The sequence below is a fragment of the Tenrec ecaudatus genome, chromosome 10 (genome assembly GCF_050624435.1).
Source record: "Tenrec ecaudatus isolate mTenEca1 chromosome 10, mTenEca1.hap1, whole genome shotgun sequence".
NCBI lineage: Eukaryota > Metazoa > Chordata > Mammalia > Afrosoricida > Tenrecidae > Tenrec > Tenrec ecaudatus.
Window position 1 is genome coordinate 62433652 of NC_134539.1, and position 24595 is coordinate 62458246.

The window sequence follows — 24595 nt, forward strand, 5'->3', positions numbered from 1 at the left end:
AGGCCTGGACCTCCCTTCTCCGAACAGAAGCATCATCTCCAGCCCTGGCATTCCCACCAACCCCACTAGGGCCCACAGCTCAGTCCTCTGTGTGTCCGTCTGTCTGATTGCCCCTCCTCCAGCCCATCCCCACCTGCCTTGAATTCTGGGGTGGGCGCAGTGGCTTTGTAATAAAGGGTCTTGCTGCTAAGCATCCTTGGTCTTGCTCTCTGGCTACCCCAGGCGGCTCCAGGTGCAACCAGACAACAGGGGAAGCTGCATCTCAGTAGAAGCACTCGCCTAGCAGGTTAGGCTGAGGGTCCCACGATGCCAAGGTGACAGGTAAATGCTGATGGGAAAATGCTGATGTGGTGGCAGATATGGCCCCTCCTCACCTGCGTTGTCAGTGTCCTCCTTCCCCTTACTCTGAAACCAGGGAGTCGGGGGAGGGGAGGGGGACCCAAAAGTGGGGGCCCTTTCATTATTTCTTCTCTCTAACCCTCTCCCCCTACCCGCCCTCCCCACACACACAGCTGGAAGAAGCCCTCCACCCCTTTGCTCACGTTGCTGCCCCAGCTTGGAATTCGTCCAACTCTGGTTGAGCTGGTCAATTCCTGCTCCTCTGCCAAAGCCCCCTGCGGGTTATCCCTCGGTGTACCCCAGCGCCCTGGTGCCGGAGTCAGTTCAGCTAGCACACCGACCTGATGTTTCCGATTCCCAGATTCCCAGGGACTGAGGCAGGCTCCCCTCCCAGAGCTGCTCCAGGGAGAGGGACGCCTTTCTCTTTGCCTGCAAAGCCTTTGCTGGATTTGGTGCCGCAGGCTCCAGCGTAGGAGCCCTGGTGGCCCAGTGGTTACACCTTGGGCTGTGGACCTCAAGGTCCGCAGTTCGAAAACACGAAGCGATCTTCAGGAGAAAGATGAGCTTTCTACTCGGGTCAATAGTTCGTCTCAGAAACGCACTGGGGCAGTTCCACCCTGGCTAACAGGGGCACCACTAGTCAGTATTGACTCCGGCAGCGAGTTGAGGGCAACTCAGCCTAGAGGGGGCATTTGCTCTGATTGGCCTTGAGGCTCCGGGTGAAGCAGGAAGGGTGCAGGTTTGCACGATGGGGGTGGGGTGGGTGATGGAGGGCCTTGTGGGCAGTGGATCGTGCTTGGGTGTACAGCGTGTCGTGCCTCAGTTTCCCGCTCAGTAATCTCGGGTGAACACGTTCAGGTGCCTGAGACGTTGCTGTGCTCGGTGCCGCCACCGTGCGGCGGGAAGGGTAGCAGGGGGGCCAGGACATCCGAGGGCGACGCGACGGGGACCGGGAGGGTTGTGGGGGAGGAGGCGGCGGCGGGTGGCCACTGATGGAGTGGCTCCGGAGACCATGGACCCAGGTGTGAATCTGCCCTCCCAAATCACATCCTGGGTGGCTATTAGCAAGTGTCTTCTCATTCTGGATCATTCTCTCTACCACACCGGGCACAGGAGCCACAGTGAGACAAAGGATGCCCACACAGTAGATGCCCAATAAATCACTGTCTTCATCGGTCCAGGGTGGAACTGAACCTGAGGTACGGCTTCCCAACTGCCCGGGTGTGGCTCTGTCCCAGAGATGAGGGCCAAGCCCTCCCAGCCAACAGCACCAAAGGAAGCTCTGAACTGGGAAGGAGTGTCACTTCCATCCCAGTTGGAGCACTGCCCCATCCCCACCCCAGGAGGTTCTGCGTAGGCCCAAGAACATAAACAGACAAAGGTAGTTGGAAACTAATTGCAAAATTTATTCCAGGGCTGCAGGAGCTGGGGAGATTCTTAAGAGCACTTCTCGTTTGGGGGCTGTGGGTCTCTGGCTTTGGGGGGGGAGGGGCACATGTTTTGGGAGCAGGGGTAGGGACTGAGACAGGGCAGAAGAAGGTGAGGGCCAGGGAAGCCCAGTCTCCCCAGCTGGGCAGGCTCAGCGCAAGCTGCAGAAGCAACAGGAAGCAGGGCAGGTGGGTGCTGGCCCAGCAGCTGAGGTCGCACCAGTGCTTGTCCCTGGAGAGTGCCGGTCAGTGCCGAGGACAGGAGGCAGCAAGCTGAGGCCCAGGCCAATAGGACAGGGGCCAGTGAGGAGCCAGTTGGCCCAATCCCTGATCTCCAGACCCCTCTACCCAAGTTCACCCACATTCCCACCCCAGAGACTCGAGCTCTGAGCCTCCCGGCCAGAGGGAGATGCCAGGCCGTGGCTCTTCTCTGGACTAGGCTGGGGTCTCACCACCCATGGTGTACTTGGCATGAGGGTGCCTGGGGCAAAACCATAGGTTGTACATATCCCAGTCCTCAAGCCTGCGTCCTGCCCCCCATGACACACACCTTTCAAGGAGTGGCTAAGAGCTTGAATTTCTTTTTCATTTTTTTTAAGCCAAAGCAACAAACTTCTCGACTACAGCCTTGCAGGTAAACACCAGCCTGGGCTGGCTAGTGGGGGTGGGGCGAGGGTACTGATTGTGCCAAACTCTCAGGTGGAAGGAGGATAGAAAGATGATTGGAGCAAATGTTTTTCAAATGATGTGTCAAAAGTTCTCCCCTACAGAAATCAGATCGAGTGGAAAGGGCTAGGGAGAGGGGGTCTTTGGGTCCTAACCGGTCTCCCAGAAACCTTGGGGTCCAAACAGAACCCTGTCCAATTTAGCAAACTCAGCTACCCCTAGTTTTCAAGGCAGAGGGCTTCCCTCCTGGGCTCTACAAAGGGTTCTGAGACCCTCTCTTCACCCCCCAGTTGATGGCCCCCCCAAAGCCTCTCCCTACTTGCCTCTGCTTTCAGGAGAGGGGGGAGGGACGACTTATGACCCAAGGGCTATTGAGGCCCACCAAGGAATCCCAAACCTCCTCTCCAGACCTGAGCCCTAGTCTCCAGGCCAGACAGCTGCAGCAGGTGGATGGTAGGGATGGCGACAGCTGCCTCCTTGGAGCACTCTGAGTGGTAGGTAAGTGCCAGTGGCTAAGGGGTCCCACCCCACCTCCACTACGTCTTACCCATCCTTCCCCCACCTGCCCAAACACACAGAGAGCTCGGGGATCCTACAGGGTGGGACTCTTGGGTTGGTATAATAAAATAAACCACCTGGGAGGGCCAAAGGGCTGGCTCTGGCCCCACCCCTGGCCCCAGGCCCTGCCCCACCTGGCCCAGGCTCAAGTCTGCTTAGCTTGGAGCATCTCAATGAGCAGATTGTTTCGGGGCATCTCGTTGCCCAGGTGTTTGTGGTACAGGTACTCCTTGGCCTGCATGCTTAGTGACCGCACCTCCACCAGGCACAGCAGCAGCTGCTGGAACTTGTCCCCGCAGTGGGGGTAGTGGCACAGCGTGTAATCAAGCAGTGCAGTATTGGCCTTTTCCTGAGCATCCTTCACCAGGCTGTGGTTATTCAGGAACTTCACATCTGCAAAGGGAGGAGCGCTGTCACTGTCCTGTCACCATCGGGGTTGGGTCAGCACAGTCTCGGACCTCACTGACCGCCCCGTGGGCACTGCCACCATCAACAACGCAAGCACCATCGTCACCGTTGTCATCCACCAAAGTGAATGCACGCTGCCACCATCATCCGTTACCGGTGCTGGAAGCCCTGTGTCTGTGTGCTTTTACAACCAGGACGGCCACTGTCTCCAGCAACAACCAAGTCACGGTCATTCCTGTCTCCATCATCATTGCCACCGAGGCCATCGCAGCGATTATGCCATGACCACCACCGCCACCAACCAGCCTAACCATCACCAGCCTTGCTAGGGGTCCCCTTGGATGTGCTGCTTGACCTCTCAGTCTCCTCATCTGTGAAATGGGGTGACAGTCTTGACGTTTCACACGACTGTCAAGGGGAGGATTTAGGGAGTTGATGCTTGGAAAGCACTTAGACGAACAATGAGTGAAACACAATAAGGCTCATGTCAGTTGTCATCGTGAGGGCTCTCACTCCCATTACCGCCATTGTCAACAGCATGGCTGCCACCAGCAATGCCACCAAAATCCATGGTCAAAACCAACCTGTGGGCATCATCCCTGCGGTCCTCCCCTGCAGAATCAAGAACCGTACCATCAGCACCACCATCAGCCTCATCGTGTCCACGACCAGAGAGGCGCACTGTGAATGTAAAGACCGCCCCCCTGGGGCATTCGATGAGCCTGTGGACTGGTGGCCCCAGGTAAAGAGCAGCAGGCACCCCTTTGGACTCTCTTGTGTCCTGTGAAGGTGCTCCCTATCACCAAAGTGAAGAGGCGCCCCACAGACTGAGGAAAAGCATTGGGGAGCTATCTGTGTGACGGCAACATAGGAGGACAGGCAAATGGGCAGAGACCAAAGTCTGTGACCAGGGTTACCAGGGTGGGAGGGGGAAATGGGGAGCTGGTGCTCGAGGGGTACCGAGTATCTGCATGGGGTGATTGGAAAGCATTGGGAATGGACGGGTGATGGCTGTATGGGACAGTGGATGGATCTGGCCCCACTGAACTGTCCTCAGCACACAAATGGTTGACATGGTGCACGTTCTGCCACAGGAGTATGTATCTCATCACGAGGACTGTCTTAAGGCAGTGATACGAAACAGGCAAACAAACAAAGGCCCCCGGACTAAGGATGTCCTCTCAGGGGAGTAGCCTGCTGGCCATGTGGAGTCTGCACCCCAGAGTGCCCTGTTCTGGCTCATGGCGACCCTAGGGTACAGGGTAGAACTGCCCCTGTGGGTTTCTGAGACTCACTCTTTACGGGAACAGAAAGTCTCCACTTTCTCCCATGGAGCAGCAGGTGGTACAGGTTCGGAACCGCTGCTCTTGTAGTCAGCAGCCCCATGTGTAACCACTACGCCCCCTAGGGCCCCTTCGTCCTGTGCAGCAGACTGAAGAAATGGAGAAGGTATGCCACTGAGCAAATGCATAGAGCTTTTAAAATGTGAAGAGAAAAAAAAAGGATAGAAAAAAATGTTAAACTTTAACATGAGATTTATAAGACAAGGCCATTCCTAGAAATTAAAAATTGCTCGTACACAAGACGTCCCAGCAGATGCGTATGAAACATGATTGCTGATGGGAGGGTGGGGTAGAGGTCTGGCCCTGGGTGGACTGTTTGTGCTTCAGTCCCTGCAGCCTAGGTCCAGTGAGGGGACAAAAAGTTTCCCCGCAAAACAGGCCTGGGACCAATCCCAGCTCCATGCTGTGGTGTAGCAGTGGCCCTGTGGCTGAGTCCCTGCCCCACCTTGGCTTCCCAGGGCTTCCTTAGCATCCATCTCTCAGGAAGGGCTGGGGACCAGGCAGAGCTTGGGCAATTGGGGCTGCACTCTGTCTGGCACCCGGGGATTCCTAGTGAGGGTCAGTTTCTCCTTACTCGGATCCTTATCAGCCTGCAGGCTCTTCCAGCTCCTGGGCAGCATCTCCAGCTCCTGCTTGGGGTTAGCAGGAGTGGGACTACCCAATCTGTCCCCAGCTGCCAAACCCCAGTGGCACTGGGCGGCTCAGAAAATGGTCGTCCATCTGCCTCCCTTCTGCCCCATCACCCTGAGTGCTGCTGCTGCTGCTGCTGCTGCGGGGGTGTCCAGCGCCCAGCATACGCAGCCCTTGGCCCCTCTAATCTCTCCTAACACCCACTGCACCAGGAGGGCTCGATGCTCCTGGCAACCCTGATCCTCAGCCGCCCCCGGCATGCCTGCTCCAGCCTGTGTTTGTCCAAAGTCGGATTTAGGGAAACCTGAGCTGGGCCCAGGGCTTATGGCAGGACTGAGCCCTAGCCTCCATCCTACTCGTCCCCCCCTCCCCCTGATCCCCAGTCCCTGACTCTCTCTTCAGTAAGCAAACCAGGGCCATCTCTTCCTCAGTGCCCCAAAATTGTCATTAGCCTACAAGTCACCTGGTGCCAATTAGAAATAAGTGCCCCTTGTCCACAGAGGCACAGTTTGGCACTGACACACACAGGCTGAGTTTTAGCGCCTCCTCCTGCCATGCCCGGCGTACGTGCCCCTGTGCAGCGAACAACCTGTCCAACCATGGGCAACAACCCTGCTCCCTAGTCTGGCTGATTCCAGACACATGGAAAGGAAGTCTTCCCATCTGGCTAGCTTCTGGGGAGCAAGGGATGCCTCCTGGACTGTTCCCCATCCCAGCATCTTTCCAACACAATTCTGTTTCATCTGCCATCCTGTCACTCGCCTTCTCTGGGCCTGGACAATTCTCTTGGGATACACAGTCTGAGGCTGGGGACCCAGAGAGGGGTAGAAACCAGCTCAAGGACACACAGCATCCCAGAGACCAGAGAGAACAGATGGGAATGGAGGCAGAGAGGAAGGCTGAGGGGCTGTAGTAGGGGTGGGGCCCCAGAAGGACCAGGGCCGAGGCTTTACCTGGATTTACTGTCCTCAAGTGCACCAAGCCAGAAACAAGGGGGGAGGAGGAGGAGCTCACAGGGGAGTAGAGCAGAACAAAATGGGTTTCCAGGGATGGACCCCCACTTCTAACAGCACTATGGAGCCTTCAGCCCCTAGCGGCTCCCATAAGGTGGGCTACAGGCTGGGAGGGGGGAGCACAATGGCTAACTGAGCCCCAGCTGCTCCAGTTCAGACTGAGGACCCAAATTCCTGCCCCCTGCTCTCCCCACCCCCCACCCCGCCCGCCCCAGGAACCTGGTACCCAGCTCAGTAAAGCCCCAATGAGAGGCAAAGTCTTACAGGTGGGAGGGGCCCAGGCTCAGAGAGTCAGGAGGGGCCAGGATTCAAACCCAGGTCTCCCTGACTCCCAAACTCAGGCCTCACCTGAGATCTGGTGGGCCCTGCCAGGGTCCCTGGGTGGAGCTTGTGCACTTGTTCCTGGGTGAGTGCCGATGATGAATTCATGCACCTTCTCTGCCCCAGTCTTATCCAAGGCCCCCCATTTCTGGGGCCCTAGCTTTCCCCAGAGAGGCCACTCTGGCCTCAGACAACTCAGGTGCCCCTCTGAGCCTCCAGTGCCGGCTAAAGGAAGAGCTGGCAGGGCTCTGTGGGTGAACAGCTGCGACAGAACCCCTGTCTCCAGAGAACGCCATGCCCTCTCCTTCAGCCCAGGGCGGGGGTGGGGTGGGGAGAGGTGGGGCAAACAAACCTGAGACCCCTCCCCACACACAGCAGCTCAGACTCTCACATCCCAGCTGGGTGACCTTGCAGGAGTCGCGTCCCCATTCCGCCTCGGGGTTGGTCATGTGCACCTTGGGGCTGTTGGGCGGCTCGGACTGGGAGATGCGTGGCGCGGTGCCGCTCTCCCAGCCCAGCCACCCACGGGTTGGAGACCAGTGCGGCCATCCTCCAGCGATCCAGGAGGTGGGCGGGGGCTGTGAGATGGCAACCCCACACCCTACTTCCCATCCCTCACCCCCTACACACACCACCACCCCCGCCTCAGAGAGCAGCCTGCTAACTCTGCGGAGAAGCCCGGCCCGGGTTCTCAGAAAAGCCCCCTTTTCACGGTTTAATTGAATATTTGAATAATCCTTTCATTGCAGCAAGACATAAAGAATGTTGTCCCAATAGCGGTGACTCAGGCAGGCGCCCCCGCGCACAATGGCCCCTGGAGTGGGGCTGCTATTCAGGCCGCCTTTTGTTGGCACGGAGCAGTGGGTAAATTGCAAACGCTTAAGAGAACGCTGCCGCGGCCGCCTCAATGGAAATGAGGAAATCGAATGTTAGGTCAATCCATTAAGCTTCGATTAAGTCCTCGGCAGAACAATGGCAGTCGGGCCCATCTTCATAAACACCGTGATTGCCAGGAGAGAGGCACTAATTTTAATTAAAGCTCCTTACCTGCCTCTGTGGCCGCCCAAGAGACAGCTATTTAGACGCCAAATGGCACCCTTCTGCAGAGGTGGCCAAGAAGGCTGCGCTGAGTGAGCTGGGGGCAACGGGGGAGGGGGGCGCAGTGGGGAGAGGGGGTCCAGGCTGCCCAGCCCAGCCCAGGGAGGTGCTGCCCACCCGAGGTGAGCCCGGGCACACCAGCTGGAAGTCTACAGAAAAGGGCTGGCTCGGACCCACCTTCCACACTCAGCCCAGCCCCGTCTGGCCTCCTGAAGGGGCCTGTCCACCCACCCATCACCCTGTTCCCAAGCTGCAGTGGGACGGCCCTTACTCCAATTTGATCAGACCACTGTTACTCCTCAGAATCCTTCCCAGGAGGAGGCTGAAGGTGCAGGCAGTCCAGAGGCTCCACCGAACTGCCGACCTAAGACTTCGCCGGCTTGTGGATAAGTCCTTTTTGACTTGCCCTGGGAAGCTGAGCAAATTTGCAGTCCCTTTGAGACGTGAGCGGATTCCTGTGCGCAACACATTCTAATCACTGTCCCCTTCTCTGGCTCCACGGGCAGTTTATAAATCACCTAAGAGGCTCCTAGCTTTTTCTTGCATACAATCCACTTGCCAGGAGGTGTGGATTCGGATGCATAGCAGCAGTGGGGGGGGGGGGGGGATGGAGGGTGGAACTTCAGACCTGGGGTTGGCATCCCTGTGCTTACCCCATGGCACCATCGGGCTCATCTCCAGTACTAAGCAAACACAACCAAATGCACTGCCACCCAGCTGTGCCCACTCATAGCGGCCCTGTGGGGCAGGGAAGATCTGCCCCTATGGGTTTCCCAGACTGTCTCTCTTTCCTGGAATAGAAGAACTTTATCTTTCTCCTGAGGAGTTTCAAACTGCTGACCTTGTGGTTAGCAGTCCCACTCGTAAGTTCTACAGCCATTAGGGCTTCTCTGCACAAAAGTAAGGCGGAATAAGAATAGTAGGCACCTGTTCTGACTTAGCTACAGATTTGCTTGAAGACACAGTTTGGAGTGGATCTTGTTTGTAACTCTGAGACTTCCCGTTCTTGGGCTGGCATTTGGAGACCTGCACAGCTAGCCCCCAGTCCACCTGTCCATCCCTTCCCTAACCCATTTGACCAAATAAAACATTCAGGGCTTCCATCCCTTCAGGCTGAACTGCCCTTCCCGCTGCTTGGTTTATTGCATCCAGAAAGCTTCTACACATACTCCCAGGCTCAGCCCAGAGGCCCCTCCTCCAAGAAGCCTTCCTTCATACACCAAGGAGTCTTGGTTTCTCCTCTCTGAACCACTCAGCACCCTCTCCTACCTACTGGCCCACCTCAGTGGCCACCCAACTCCTCTTCTAATCATGCATGAGACAGGCAGGGCCAGATCCCTGACGGTCGGTCAGGTTCTCCCCTGGCAGGCCACCTCACGAGAGGTGAGGTGGGTGGGGATTTCTCGACTGGCCTCAGAAAGACCCGAGTCCCTGACCCCAAAGATCAGACACCACGCCAGACACATCATACCTCGGGATACGGCACTGGGAGATGAGACGGTGACCTCGCCCGTCCATCCACTCCATTCATTGACATGCCCACTGGCTTAAGAATGATAATCACGAGGAGGCCATCCTGAAGCTTGCTTGCGAGGGGCCAGGAGGCCACGCACATGCCGAGTGCTTTTGTGTGTGGGGGTGTCGCTCGTGAGACCCTCGCAGCCACCCATAAGTGAGGCCATAGTGAGGCCATTTGACCGGTAACTGCTCGGAGAGGGGAGTGACTTGCTCAGGCGCTCACAGCCAGTGATTGCCTTAGTTCCTCACCGATGCACACACGGACGCACAGCACACGCCTGTATTCGTGTGCACACACATGCACACTCTCAGCCCCTCTGCCACCCCTCCAGCCCAGCACTGCGGTTGTCCCCTGGTCTCTCAGGCCTCAGCTGCCTCCTCTGAAGACTGGGGAGAGGCTAGTGCCTCTGCTTGGGGCGCGGGCACGGCAACCCAGCCAGACCCATGAGAAGGGGTGGGCTCAACCTGGCTGCCTTCCTTGCACCCCATGAAAGGCGGTGTCCTGCAGTGGAGGCCGAAGCTATGCTGGGCCTGACATACGGGATCGGGAGGCTTGAGAGGCTGCAGGGCTGGGTCACAGGCCCTGTGACCTAGGAAGTCAACCCCCCCACTCCTCCTTTCCCCCCCCCCCCGCTGTGTGCCCAGGATGACTCACCTGCAGTCCAGTAAGGAGCTTCACAACCCCCAGGCCCCACCCTCCAATGCTGTGGCACCCAAGCACTGCCTGCCCCTCCAGATCCCCAGATCTGCCCAGGCACTCTCCGACCATACACAGATCGTTCACACAGTGTGTCACACAAAAACCACTGCCACAAAAAGACATGGGGACCGACACGCAGGGACCTCCACACCCACAATCACACAGTCCCCTCCCCCACCTTCCTCCCCACCCACCCACATCAGGGGTTGTTTCCTGAGCACCACTGGGTTCCTGAGGCTCCTACCAGGGCTGCAGGCCACAGCTCCCAGCCTGCCCAACCACCACCATGGTCATCTATCAATGACCAGAGAGAAGGCTGCAGGCAGTCTTTGAGGAATTTCTTCTGGAGTCAAGAGACCTAGCCAGTCCACTGTACCTGCTTGGCAGATAGCCACCACTCCACCTGAGCACCAGACTTTTCACCAGCCCAGCTCCCTGCTTCCCTCCACCTCTCCAGCTCCTCCCTTCCTCCCTCACTAGCTGAAACTATGACGTCACCTGCCACCAAGCTGATCTCTGGGTCCCACCTCCTCCCCAGGGGAGGTGGCACCAGGCCCCTCTGCTCCAGCTTCCCATCTCCCCTGCACCTCTGCCAAAAGATTTGAGCACCCAGAAAACTCCTACTGCTCTTCCAAGACCAACAGACTGCCTCAGCTGGTCCTCTCCCAAGAACCTTCCAGCTGAGCCCTTTTCCTCTACCAAGGTTTCCTCAGCACCAACTACATGGGGCTGGAGGCGGTCTCTGGAAGCAATACCCCCTAAGACCATAGCATCATTGGACAGTGGCTTTCTGGGTAGAAGAGGACAGAACAGAGCAGGCCGAATGGAAGCCCAGAGGGAGGGTAGGGACGGGCTTGGTAGGGGTCAGAGGGACCAAGAGAAAGGAACATCAGATTTTTAGAGGCTAAAGGAACCTAGTGGACTGAGCTTGCCCTCAGCCTTTCCCGGTTTTATTTTCCTCCTTAGCACTTAGCACCCTCTTCTTCTGGTAGAGTTGTATATTCTACTAACCATTCTTTTGCTAATTATTTACATTTATTGCTAATCATATTTATGCTTGTTGTCTCTCTCCCAGTGAGAATATCAGCTGTAGGCGGGCAGAGATTCTTTGGACTCTTTTGATCCCTGTATATCATATTCCTGCCTGGCACAGGACAGGTACTCAGTAAAGTTGTGTAGGATGGATGGATGGATGGATGGATGGATGGATGGATAGATGGATAGATTAATAGATGAATGGATGGAGTAATTGAAGGTCGGAGGACATACAGATGGAAGATGGATGGATGAAGAGGTTTGAGTCTCATATTGCTCAGAGTCAGAATGTGGCCCTGCCTCTGGGAGCAAGCATTGGGCCTCAGGAGTCAGGGCGAGAGCTGGAGAACAGAACCCCCCACACATGCACATTTTCTCAGTGACATGGGTACTTCCAGAGCATTCCAGCCGGCATTTACCAGATCCTCAGCAGGGCTCCTTGTCTGCCCAAGGCCTTTAGGCCCTATCCCGGCTCCCTGTGCTTCTGGACAGAGAAAGTGAGGCCCACAGAGGAACTGGCTCCCTTTAAAAGGGACAGGTCTCTTTACACCCTTATTCACTGAGGAAGGGGCCCGCTGTCCCCACTAGGACTGCCAGGTCTGCCTTCTTGGCCACTCTGGCTACACCCTGAATGAGGCCCTGGTCCAGCCACCTCTCCCTGACCCTTCCTCCCACCCTATCCCCTCCCCTCCCAGCCTGCACTCACCAAGGCTGAAGAGGATGAGGAACTTGAGGCAGACGAACTCCGGACGGTCCAGCTGCAGTGCATGCAGCTGCAGCACCAGCTCCTGTGCCCGCAGCACCAGGCTGTGCAGCATGGAGCCTGCCTGGGCCGCCACCATGCTCAGCTCCACCTGGCGGGTGGGTCAGAGGGCACTAGTCAGGAGCAGTGAGTGAACAGCTGGAGGCAAGAGGTTCTGATCAGGGATGTAGGTGAGAGGGCATGGGTCAGGGAAAACCTGACAAGCCCTGAAGATGAGCCTAGTGGGAGGCAGCCTCCATCCGTCCCGTGCTGGGGCAGCATCTCCTCAGGGCCCAGCACCCCTCTCAGCCTCACCACCTCCTCTTGGCAGGGCGGCGGAGAGCCCACAGCACACCGGGCAGGCGGGTGACAGGAGGAGAGCTGGAGAGCCCTCCACACACAAAGAGCTGCTGCGGCCCATGCTGCAAATGGCTTTTGTGTGGTTGCCTGTAGTGAGCGCCACGCTGCGCTGGGGGTGGGCGGAGGGGGGGGAGGCAGGTTGGACCTGTCCACAGAACCACCTGGGGCCCCACACACTCACACGTAGACACTCGGGAGTAGAGGTTCACACACGCATGCGTGTACCCACCCACCCACACATTTACAGGCTAGTGTGCCCACTTCATGATATGAACATGCACACACACACACGCACACACCCATGTGGCCATGTTCTCAGAGTACCCGACAGACACACACTCCCAAGGAAGGGAGCAGATACACAGACTCACCCAGGTACACAGAGTCACAGGGGGAGCGTTCTCATGTACAAGGTGGCAGGCACAGACAACGCTGCCTGCCACACACACACCATGGGCACGAACACACATGCACACACCTAAGCCGTGGCCCTCAGATACTTCAACACCCCCCCCCACTGACACAATCCACCCCCACCCTCACACACCCTCATCTCCTCATCTGCCCTCACCTGTGGTCCCCGAGTCCTTGGCACCAGCATTCCCCACCGCCCACCCCTGGGAGTTTCTGAAGGTGAGAACCAGGAGGGAAGCAGAGAGGGCAGAGACCCAGGGTAGAGAGACTAGGGGTGCTGGGAGTGGAGCCCAGAGCTTCAGTCCTGGCCTCCCCCACTGTCCCTCCTGTTCCCCAATACCAGCTAGAGTCTCCATTTTTATCTCCCTCTCTCTCCTTCTCCCTCTCTGTCTGCAACACCTGCCTCCCTATTGGGTATGTGTTTGTGTGTGTGTGGGGATGTCTTTCTCCCTGAAGGTGTCTCCCCCACCCCAGGGCCCAGACCTCTGAGTGTTGTGTGGTTGTCCCCACTTGTTCCCCACCGTCCCCCATCTTGCCCCTCAGCATGCCACCTCAAATACAACCTGGCCACCTATGTGGCCCCACCCACAGAAAGCCCCCTGCAGTGCCCAGCATCTGTACTTGTGCCTTTGAGGTCCAGCTGGCCAGCCTTTTCCAACCCCGCCAGGCCTCATCCCTCACCCCAACTAGCCGACCCTGGGGGTCCAGTCCATTGCACCTCTGCCCCTGCGGTTCCCCTGCCTGTGGTGGAGGTAGGGCCTGGCCCTCCCCCAAATGTCCCTGGCTGACCAAGCCTGTTGATCCTTTCAAGATCCGGCAGCACCAGCACGTCTCCCCCAGCACCTCACACCCCCAGCATGGCTCCTCTGAGGCCAGGCCAGCTGGTTCTTCCCAGAGGTCCTGGCATGTAGCACAGGGCTGGTCACACGGACAGTGGGTGTCTGAGTTTGGCCTTTAAAGGGACTGATAACCAGGGTGGCTGGGGCCAGGCCTAGAGAGGGGCCCAGATTCCGGTGGTCACCTCCTGGCCCGTGACTAGCAGGATGCTGCTCTCTTTGCCATGTTGGATCTGGCGGTAGATATGGTCGAACACCAGCAGCTCACTCCAGCAGTTCTGCAGCAGTGCCATCTGGTCAGCCACCTGGAAGGAAGAGCCATGGTCTCACTGGGCACCTGCGCCTGCCCCTCCTCCCACCTCAGCCAGAGGTCCAATCAGCGAGGTACCTTTGGACCCAATACCTAGCTTCTCTATCCCAGTTTTTTTTTTCATTTGACCACTTTATGAGGGGGACGAACAAAATCATCTGAGAGGGGCCCCAGCAGGGCCCATGCTGCTTCTTACAAGGTGTAAACATGGAAGCAAGTTCCCAAACTTTCCTGGGCCTCTGTTTTCTCATCTGTCAAGTGGGCTGAGTACTGAGAGGATGGTCGTGCACATACTCAGGACAGTGATTTGACTCCTCCAAGCGCATCATGATATCCACAGCATGCCCTGGTCACCCTGCTGCAGCCTGGGCCTTTCACAATGGAGCCAGGAAGCCACAGCAGAGGGCTTCCATCGGGGTGGACAGGTGGGCAGCGCCAGAGGGGCAGAGACAGAAACTTGATGGGGCAGATGCTGAGAGCCACAGCTGAGAGCATGTAGGACAGGGCAGATCTCTACACTGCCCGGGTGGAGCCTTTCGACTCCTGACTGTTCAGCACAGGAAGGGCAGATGTTCCTGACAGTGACAACCTGGACTCAGAACTCGGGGACCCCCGGCCCAGGTCCTATTTTATAGGATGAGGAACACTTGGGACCCACAGAGGCAGGGCCTGCTCCAGTTCACAGCTAGCACGCCTGGTCTGAGACTCTCCCTTGTAACCAACACCAGCCTCTGCGGGGGCAGAACCAGACCAGGTCCTGCGCACCAGTGACCCAAAGAAGACCCAGCACCCACGCAGCCGCTCTCTATAGCCGCAGCACAGCCTTCAGGGACTTCCCGGGCACCCTCCAGGGCCAGGCCCTGTGGTCAAGGCAGGTCATGATAGCGCAGAGTCCTTGCTCTAGAGCAGCGGTTCTCCACCTTCCTGATGCTGCGACCCTTTCATACAGGTCCTCATGCTGTGGGGACCCCGTGTGTGGGGGTATCTGCATGTGGGCAGACCCGCCTGGACACGGATAGAGGAGCGGTGTCTCGGTTCCTAAGACCATCGGAAATATGGTCTTAAGCGACCCCTGTGAAAGGGTCATTCGACTCCCAAAGGGGTCACGACCCACAGGCTGAGAACCTCTGTGAGGTTGTGGCCGTGCGGAACCGGGTGGTGTCTCCTCCTGCTGTACGTAGGGTCGCCATGAGTCTGAGCCCACTCGGCAGCACCCAGCAACAGACAGGAAACAGCACAGAAAGGCGAGCACCCTGCCGGCATGACCTGGCTCTTAACCACTAGACCGTGAAAGGAGACCCCACCCTTGAAACCCAGGCATTTATAGTCCCTTGCGCTCCTGTCTCCTTCATGAAGCCCTTGTGGTCCCTAGAGTCAGGGCCACCCCTGCTCCACAGGGCCCTCCCGGGGGTCTAAGGACAGCGCTCTCTTCCTCCTCCTGGGGTCACCTGGGCCTGTCCTCAGGCAGACAGGGAGAGACAGGGAAGAGCAAGTGCACAACAAACAGGCTTCCCTCTGCCTGGCCCTCCAGGCCCTGTCTCAGCCCACATGGCAGGAGGGCAGGAGGGAGGGTCTGTCTGCTCCTCTCTGAATCACAGCCTCCTCACCCGCCCCCTTCACTACATCTCCCCCTTTATCTCCCAGGGAAGGGCTAACCTGGGTGAGGAGGGGCAGAGAGACTGAAAACCAGGGCGGGCTCTCCTTTTTTGGTCCAGGAAGGAGACGGCCAGTGGTCAGTCCCCAGAGAGTAGCCAGCAGGTCACCAGGGGGGAGGTCCTGAGCACATCCCCTGCCAGGCACAGCTCAGCACCTTCAGGGACCCCTCACCTTTCCCCCAACAAGGCACGGAGGTGCTAGTCACTCTACACTCCAGAAAACGGAGGCTGTGCCCACATGTCCCCTCCACGCTTTCCTGGCAATGGCCTGAGACCCAGGTAGGAGGTGACTGCCGGGGTGGGGGATGGAGGGAGTCGCACTGGGCTAAGAACATCCCTGACCCACCTCAATTACTCAGACAGAGTGTGGGGCTGGGCTCTACTGTGGGCCCTTGGGAGCAGGCACCCTTGGGCCCAGATGGAAGGAGCAAGAGGGTGGAAGAGCAGGAGATAAGTGGGAGCATTAGGAGATAATAAGACTGAGCTGAAGGCAGAAAGTAGCAGGGGTCACAGTGACCCAGCTGGCCCAGTCCTGGGAGCAGTCTCTTCAGCAGACCTCAGACCCTAGGAGGAGGCTGCCTTGCCCAGTAGAGCCACGAGAGCTGTAAAGTGGGGACAAATGCTCCGGCGGCTCGTAGTCCCGTGTTCAGTCCCTGCTTAGCCACGCATCCTCCTCTGCCCGTTTCCATTCTGAGAACCGCAAACAGAAGTCCACCCTCTTTCAATGGGAGCCGATTCTGAACCCGTGTCAGTCACAGAAGGTTCTGCGGATTCACTGTTGTGCCCACGGCCGTCGGTGGTGCAGCCTCAGCCCTGAGTCCCACCCTGCCCCTAGCCGAACAGTCTCTTCTGCCAGGTGTTGTTTCTGTGCTTGGATAGAAAGATGGACACATAAAGACACCGAACTCCAAAACCCCGGCACGCAAATGAGCACACACACTTCTCTTTTTATCTAAAGGAAACTAGAGGGCTGTAGGCGCCAGCCCCTTCCTGGGAGAAAGCAGGTGGCTAAGAGGCTCCCTTGACCAAAAAGGGCTGGTTTCAACCTCAGAAGTTTCCTCCAAAAGCTAAAGGTGCCTCCTCTACCCTCAGCCCCTACCCCTCCTCCCCTGGCCAGCCTGTGGACAGCCTGGGAAGAGTCCCAGACCAGGGGTCCTCACAGGGCCCTTCCCAGCTGTTTGGCCTCTCAGCTGCCCAGTCCTCTTGTTGGCCCACCACAAATCTTCCCGGAGACGTGACACTTTGCAGCCTGCCTCAGAGTCGGGGTATTTATGGGGGCTGAGCTGACCTCCCTCCCTGCAGGGCCCCCTCCGGAGTCCCCTGGGGTCTGATCAGCCTGGCAGCCGAAGGCCAACAAGCTCGGTAATTCTCCCATGGCTGACACGCCACGGGCTGGCCAGGGTGCTCTCGCGCTGCACGGTCCTAGGGTTGCCATTTGTCAGTCCAGGCTGACAGGATTACTGCTGATTCAACGAAACCATCTCTCTAGGCAGTTAAATCCATTGTCAATCAGAGCCTTGGCACCGGGCACCAAGGGTGAACTGATGTCAAAATGGGTCACTAGGCACTCTTGCCCTGGCCTCCCCCTCCCAGGTCCTTATCTCCCACCCGCTCGGCCTGTCCTTCAAGGCAACTGTCTGGAGACTCAGCCTGTCAGGTTCAGGGCCCTGTTAACACTGAGCAGCAGGGAGACTTTCTGATGCTTTGCAGGTAAGATGCAGTTTATTCTTGGAAACCCAGGTCTGGGGGTCGGTAGGTGGTAGCATGCAGCTTCTCCCAGAGCTCTGGACTAACCAACTCCTCCCATTGAATCGATTCCGACTCCCGGCAACCCTGTAGGACAGAGTAGAACTGCCCCCGTGGGTTTCCGAACCTTTGAATCTTTACGGCTTCGACAGCCTCAGCTTTCTCCTATGAAGTAGCCGGTGGGTTTGAAAGTCCAAGCTTGTTGGTTAGCAGGTCAATGTGTAACCCGCTACGCCGCCAAATAAGAATGAAACAAGCACCCAGACTGCTGCCATGAGGCGCATTCTAGCCCCACGCGCGACAGACTGGAGCTGGTCCCCAGGGTTTTCTTGGCTGTCATTTCGATGGCAGCAGGTTGCCAGCCTTTCTGTCACAACACCCTTTGCTTGGCAGTTGAGTGTAAACTCTGCACAACCCCAGCCGCTACCGCCTGCAAGTAGAGGCTACATTGTGTAGCAGCAGAGAACGGTAAAGAAACATGTTGCTGCCATCATGTATTGAAGTGTTATCTTGCGCTGGTCCCCATGCTAAATCCTCTTTCTGTCCTAGTTCACTACCCCCTTACAACACCCCCTGAGCTAATTTCAACACCTCCCATTTTATAGCTAAGGAAACAGAGGCCTGGAGGAGGCAGAAAGCCACCTGTTAAAAGCTACACCTCTAATTAACTGGCAGAGCCGACACTCGAACCCAGGTCTTGCTGACTCTGGACTTTGCTACACACTTCTGTGCCACTGTCGGATCTACCACGCTCTGCTTGTGCCAGACAAGAACACAGAGGCAGAGACCCCACCACCCAAAGGAGAAAGAAAATGGAGACAGAAGGGCCCACTGAGGCAGGGGGAGGCAAGGCTCAGATACAGCTGGGCAGCTCTGAGAACTCAGTCATGAGCCAGCCCCCCCCACCTCTGCCCCCTCCCCCAACACAGCCCGATGCCCGCAGCCCTGTGGAGAACTGTGGGGACCACTCAAACCCTGGCTCAGGATGTGGGGCCCCTCACCCACTGGCAAAGGAGCCACTGCGGATCCAAACCCTGCCAGGGTTCTCTCCAGCCCTGCCCTCCAGGATCATACAGAACTCCTTCCACACACGAAGCCTGTTGAACTCCTGGCTCTTAGCCTCTACTCTTCCCCCGGTCTGGGACAGGTTCCTGAAAGGTACAGACCAAAGAAACCTCCCCCGACTTCCTCAGACACAGCCACTGTACTGCTGCTGGGGTCCCTCCGCAGCTCTCAGACACCTCAGCACTTTGAATAGGCGTTACCTCTGCACGTGTCTGCCTCTTCTCCTAGTCTGGCAATTTCCTAGACCCAATTCATCTCAAGGTCCCCAGGGCCCAGTCCAAGGCCTGCTCTGGTCTCAGAGCCCTCTTCTGTGTATAGACATGTGCCCTGTCTGGAGGTAGGGGGTGGTGGAGTCGGGGTGGCCGGGGGTTGGGGGTGGGGAATCAGTCAATACCTTTTCTACTTTTCTGCTTCCCCACCTCTGACTGCAAAATCAGCACTAGCCTAGAACAGAGCCCACTGGGCCAGTGGGGAAGACCTGCCACAAGGCCTAGGCCAAGGAGTCCCTCTCAGGGCTGAGCTGAACTGGGTTCTGTCTGCAAATCTCCTTCCTAGAAAGTGGTGACCCTGGTTCGGAGGCCTGGTCCGATTCTGAAACTCTGCAAAGGGGAAGCAGGAAGGTTTGGGCCACTGAGAAGCCAGAAGCAGGAAAAAACACTCAGCAAAGCTGGGACAAAAGCCCTTCCCATCCTGCGTGAAAACCCAGGAGACAAAGAAGGCAGCCAGAGGAAGTGCCCTGCCCGCAAGCGATCCGTGGTTCTGGAAGCTCCACTCCTCCTTCCCTCCGCACAGGGCCTCCTGGGGCCTCCAGCCAGAAGTGGAAGACAGATGGGGATGCTCAAGGCCCTCTCCATGAGGTCGGCCTGGACAGGGGACAGTGTGAGATAGAGATGTCCACCGCATGGTAGACACATGGCATACCACCACGGCAGTGACAAGCCCTCCATAATAGAAGCAGAGGCCACTGCCACCCATTCCTGACTCCCAGAGTCACCAGGCCTCTAGCCCTGTGGTGCCCCCAGGGCCCAAACCCCACCTTATTGACCCTCATGCTCAGCCTGGGCCAGCAGTGCCCCCAGCCCATCCGGCTCACAGTCCTGGAGGAAGCCCAAACCCAGTGGCGTCAGCACCGACAATGCTGCTCAAGGCTGCAGTGACCCCAGCACGGAGGGTGACGGCCTGCTGTCCACACCCAGCTCCCAACCCCCCGGGGGGTTGGCCTGGGCCTCGACCAGGGGGAAATGGACCTTGGTTGGGGTGGGGGCCTAAGGAGCCAGGGCACTAGAGGACCTTCGGCCCTTCTAGGCAGGATGACTGGGGAGTCCTTCCCTGTGTCTGGCCTCGGTTTCCCCTGATGCTTTCCAGCTTCCTTTTGCCTCAGGTACCTCGGCCGAGTAAAGGAGAGTCCTGCAGTAGGAGAAGATGGCCTCATTCAAGATCAGTGGCATGTCATGCACTCTCCGCCCACCCACCTAGCTCTTCACACACACACACACACGCACGCACAAGCACACGCACACACACCAGCTCTGCCACCTGTCTGGGCGTGAGACACTAAGACCCACTTCTACAACACTGGAGGATGACAGGGACCAATGGCCCCCTGAGGGGGAGGACAGGATGGAGCTGACCCCCTTTCTGACACTGGCCTGGGACAGCCAGGGACAGTCTCTTCAAGGACTCAGCAAGTCCTCTGGAAGAGCCTTGGGTGTCAGAGGAAGAGGGGGCTGGAAACACAGAGGGGAGGGGGCCGGAGAGAGGAGCAGCAGCTGGGAGGGCCCTCAAGAAAGAAAGGATGAAGAGGGAAGGGTGAGGAGGGAGGGAGGGAGAGAGCGAGCACGCAGGCAGAGGGAGGAGAGAATGGGCCAGAAATGTTCCTCTATATCCGGAAGGGGAACTCTCTGTCCCCTGATGCCTGAAACCAATCAGGCAAAAACAGTCCCATCCCAAGGGATAGCAGAGTCAAGAGGACATGCTTGATCTAGTGGCCAGACAGGTAGGGGTTGGGTGGGGTGGAGGGACTCACCTCCAGTTCCTTGAAGACCATGCACCTGCGCGCCCAGTCCACGATGGAGATGAATGTCTGGTCAGCCATCCTACACAGGAGGCCGAACAGGGCCGGCTGATCTGGGCGGCCTTTGGCTGGCTCCTGCAGGCAGCCCAGGATGCGCGCCCGCACCTGGTCTTCTTCAGGCTCCAGCTGCAGCAGCTGCAGGATGAGCTCAGGCATGCCAGGACCCCCGGAGAAGGGCTCTGGGTAGCTGTAGGGTGGCCCAGGCTGTGGGGGGCTGGCGTAGGGTTCTGGGTATTCAGACTTGATGGTGCGGCCAGGGAAGGCAGGGTAGAGGTAGCCAGCCAGAGGCCCGTGGGTATGATTACTGGGCACGGTCATGGGCAACACGGGGGCTCCAAAGTCACCCAGTGGCCCAGCAGGTGGACCAGGGGGCAGGCCCTTGGGCTCAGGTGCATGTAAGCCAGGGGGCAGTGTATAGTCTGGTGGGGGAGGGGGTGGCGGTGGGACCTCCATCGGGGGACCTGTCTCCAGCTTGAAGCCATTAGCCCGAATCTGCGCCTTCTTCTGCTGCTTCAGGGCCCGGTCCCGCTTGTACATGGGACCAAACTTGTTCCGGCCTCCCCGCATGCGGTCAGCACGCACAGCTGGGGGGAAGGCAGGGTGTCAGGCCACACCCCTCCACATTGCCCCACTCCACATTGCCCCACTCTCTGGGACAACACCTTTACATGGCCCCCACTGCCCCAAGGTGAAGTCTGTCTTCGAGGCCCTGTGCACCCCACCAGCTCCTGCCTCCTTGACAGATGCTGCATCGGGCTGCCTGTGGACTAATGGCCCGGCTTTGGGGAAGCCCTGATGCAAAGTGACTGAGGCTTGGAGTTGGAAGTGGGGGTTCCAGCTGGCCAGGGCCCTATGTGCAGGAAGGGGTCCTCTCTTGCTGACCAGATGTTCCTCCTCCCATCCAAGGATGTGCCACTCAGTGGGACTCAACTGGTGTGTCTCTGCAGTTGGATCTGGGCCTCAGACCCAGCTCAGACAGGGCACTGCGCTGGGCTCCAGGAAGTGGGAGAAAGCAGGAGATGGGGGACTGGGGCCTGGGGAGGATGCGGGGTGGGGGTGGTGTGTATGTGTGTGTGTGTGTGTGTGTGTGTGTGTGTGTGTGTGTGTGTGTGTGTGTAGCCAGTCGTCCCACCACCAGTGGAGCAGCCCTGCTCCTCGCCCGCTAGCAGCTCTTCCCCAGCTGCCCATACCCAATCAGTTCTGAGGACAAGACCTCAGGGCACAGGAGAGGCAGCCTTCTATGCAGGGGTCGCTCCTCTGGGTGTAAGGACATGTGGTCTACCCCTCTCAGAGCCATGAGAGCTCTTCCAAATTGCTCACAAACTTTGGCTAACAGCTGCCTGCTCAGTGCACAGCCTGGCTGGGGCCAGCAGAGTGGAATGCCACAACTATCCACTCTCCAAGAGCCCAAGCCTGCCCTGCTGAAACCTACCCTGCTGAACTTGGGACTGGGGGTGGGGAGGCAAGGATGGACCCAGGCCCTGGGAAGGGGGGCAATGATTGCCTCCACTCCCCAGGCTAAGGATGAGGCGAGAAGGGATCTCAGCGGTTCAGTGAAGAACAAGGGGGACTGCATGAATGCTTTGCATGGGTGCCTGCTTACACAGGACTGCAGGCTGGATGGGCGAGGGGCTGGCCAGCGGAGGTGGCCAGACAACAGTACAATGATGGATGGTTACATGCACTAACCAGGCCAGCAGTCACTTTCCATGCATGCCCTCAGCCCTCACATTAACTCCAGAAGGAAGACCCTCTATTAGGTCCCTTTTCAGATGGGGACTCTGCAGCTCAGAGAGGTTAAGGAACTTGTCTAGCACCACCAATCCCCAACCTGTATGTCAACGGAATCGCTGGGATTCTGTCCCCAGGAAGGAGGTTGACTGTCTTGGTGTGCTGGGCGTCTGTGTGGGGGGCAGCTGAGGTAGTGGACTCCTGCTGTCTAGCAGGAAGAGGACAGGTTCCCACACCTTGTAATGGGGTCCCTTTCAGGAACTAGGGCAGGCAGTCCTTTGTCCTCTTGGGATTCACTTCTGATTACTTCTCCACTTAAGCATCCCCTGCCGGTACCACCCCCTTCCACGCTCTGTACACACACACGTAGCACCAGGCCTCCACTGCAGGGACAGGGCCACTCAGCCGGCCCTAGAAGCTTCTGGAAGGTCACCTGGACCCTTCTCGCACCACCTCTCCGACCCCATCTCTCACGCACAGCCCCTCCCCGGCAGCATCGGAGGCCGAGTTGGGGGGGGGGGGAAACGGCCCCTCCGGGCACCGCACCTTCCAGGCGCATGCCCACCGTCAGGCACTTCTGGAAGCGGCAGAAAGGGCAGCGCTTGCGCTGCGTCTTGTCGATCTTGCAGCTCTGGCTCTCAGTGCACGTGTAGTGCTTGTTGTTCTGCACCGTGCGCTTGAAGAAGCCCTGGGGGGAGAGGGGAGTCAGCGTGCTGGGCCCAGTCTCCCTTCCTGCTCCCCACTTTCCTCTCCGCACCCCCACCCTGTCCGCTCCCCAACACATCCTTGCGGCTGCCCTGCTCGGCTCACCTTGCAGCTCTCGCACGTGAGCAGTCCGTAGTGGTACCCCGACACCTTGTCCCCGCACACGGGGCACAGCTCGTCCAGGTCCTCGTCATACGAATAGTCCATGCCCGCGGCGTCCGCCTGCGGAGCAGCGAAGAGGGTCACCGGCACGGCACCGGATGCCGAGGGTGGCGCCGCCAACCCGGGTCCTGCGCGTCCCGCAAGACCACAGCCGCCACACTGCCACCGCCCCGCCCTCCTCGCGGGCCCGGGCCTTGCCCCCAAGACAGCTCCCCAGTCCAGGCTATCCCCTGGCAGGCGCCTTGGAGTAGTCCCCTACTAGGGTGCGCCCAGTGCGGACCCCGTCCGGAGCTTTTCCAGCGCCAGGCCCTGCGCTCTGTTCGTGCCACCCGGCCCGGGTCCCCCGCAGCTGCGCCCAATCGAGGACCCTGGGATTCGATGCGCTTCGAGGAGGATTCGTTCGTTCGTCTGGGAACAGAACCCTGATTCTGTGCAAAGAAGATGGGCTCAGGTCCCTGGGCCACGCCAATGAACCCTGGCTGAGTGGGGTTCAGGGCCTGAGGGCTCTGGGGACCCAGCAGAAACCAGGGAGGCAGGGACTGGGAGAGACACAAAGGGGCAGAAAGGAGTGTGAGATAGCGATCCACGCGGGTCAACGGAGAGACTGAGACAACGAAAACCGAGAGTGGCAGAGTCATCGCTGGCGAGTCAGAGACGTTGTGAGGCAGAGAAAACCTGGGGGGGGGAGGGTTGAGGGGTGTGTACGACGTTAAAGAAAGAGAGATTGAACGGAAAAAAAAGAGAGGGGCATCAGAGACACCAAGAGACAGAGAAAACGGGCGTGGGGTAGAGATCGAGAGGCAGAAAGAGAGAACGAAAAAGAGAAGCAGATAAGAGACATCGAGAGGCAGATAAAACCTTTGGGGGAGAAAGACTGTGTGAGAGATAAAGAGAAAGAATGAAAACGAGAGAGCGGAGAGACGCGGAGAAACTGGGGCAGGGGAGGGAGAGGTCGAGCCAGAGATAGAGGGAAAAGCAAACGAAAACGAGAGAGCGGACCAGAGACACCGAGAGATGAGAGACAGGGGGACCCTGGGGGAGCCAGAGACACCATACCACAGACGGATGGAGACTCAGGGACGCCGAGAGCCGAGGACAACCGCGCGAGGCGGCGCGCGGACAGACCCTCTGCCAGAAACCTGGAGGAGCGGAGGCGCCCAGCCAGAGGCCCTGGGCCCAGACGGGGCCCCGCCGAGAGAGGCCGAACACGACGGCTGCGGGGCCACAGCCCGCGAGCGCGGCCGCCGGGTCCCCGGGCCCCGGGGCGGGGAGAGACAAAGCCCGCGGCGGCGACCACCCGGGAGCCGCAGCCCGCGCCCCCCCACCCCCCGCCGAGGCAAAGACGTCGGGTGCTGCCCGCACCGCGGGCGCTGGCCGCCGTGCCGCCGACACCTCGGGCGGCGGTCCCGCGGGCTCCGGAGGACCCGTCAGGCGGTAGAGGCACTGTCGCGGGGCGGAGAGCCGGAGTCCCAAGGCCCCGCCGGCCGGGACGCGAGGGGTGGGGGCGATAGCGGCCGCGGCCCGCCCGGCGCCCACCTGGCGGCTCCTGCGAGCAGCAGCGCCCGCGTCCCGCCCGCGCGGAGCCCGCACCTCCCGCCGCGCCGCCGCTGGCGAAGAGCCGCACTCGGGCGCAGCGCCGCCCGCCCGCGATGACGGCCGCTCGCTCGGGCCGGGGGCGGGGAGGCGGGGGCGCGGGGCTCCGCGCTCCCCCCGCCCCCCGCGCGCTGGCCCCGCCGCCG

General features: G+C 58.9%; 1 protein-coding gene across 1 annotated transcript; it reads right to left on the minus strand.

The window, feature by feature from the left end:
• Positions 1-3135: 3135 nt before the first annotated feature.
• On the minus strand, positions 3136-22901 carry NR5A1 (nuclear receptor subfamily 5 group A member 1). The gene is made up of 6 exons (XM_075559060.1): positions 22800-22901; positions 22536-22677; positions 20211-20842; positions 13594-13713; positions 11763-11910; positions 3136-3383 (listed from the first exon to the last, which is right to left on the minus strand). The coding sequence occupies exons 1-6, from the start codon at positions 22899-22901 to the stop codon at positions 3136-3138; spliced, it is 1392 nt and encodes a 463-aa protein (XP_075415175.1).
• Between the last annotated feature and the right edge of the window lie 1694 nt (positions 22902-24595).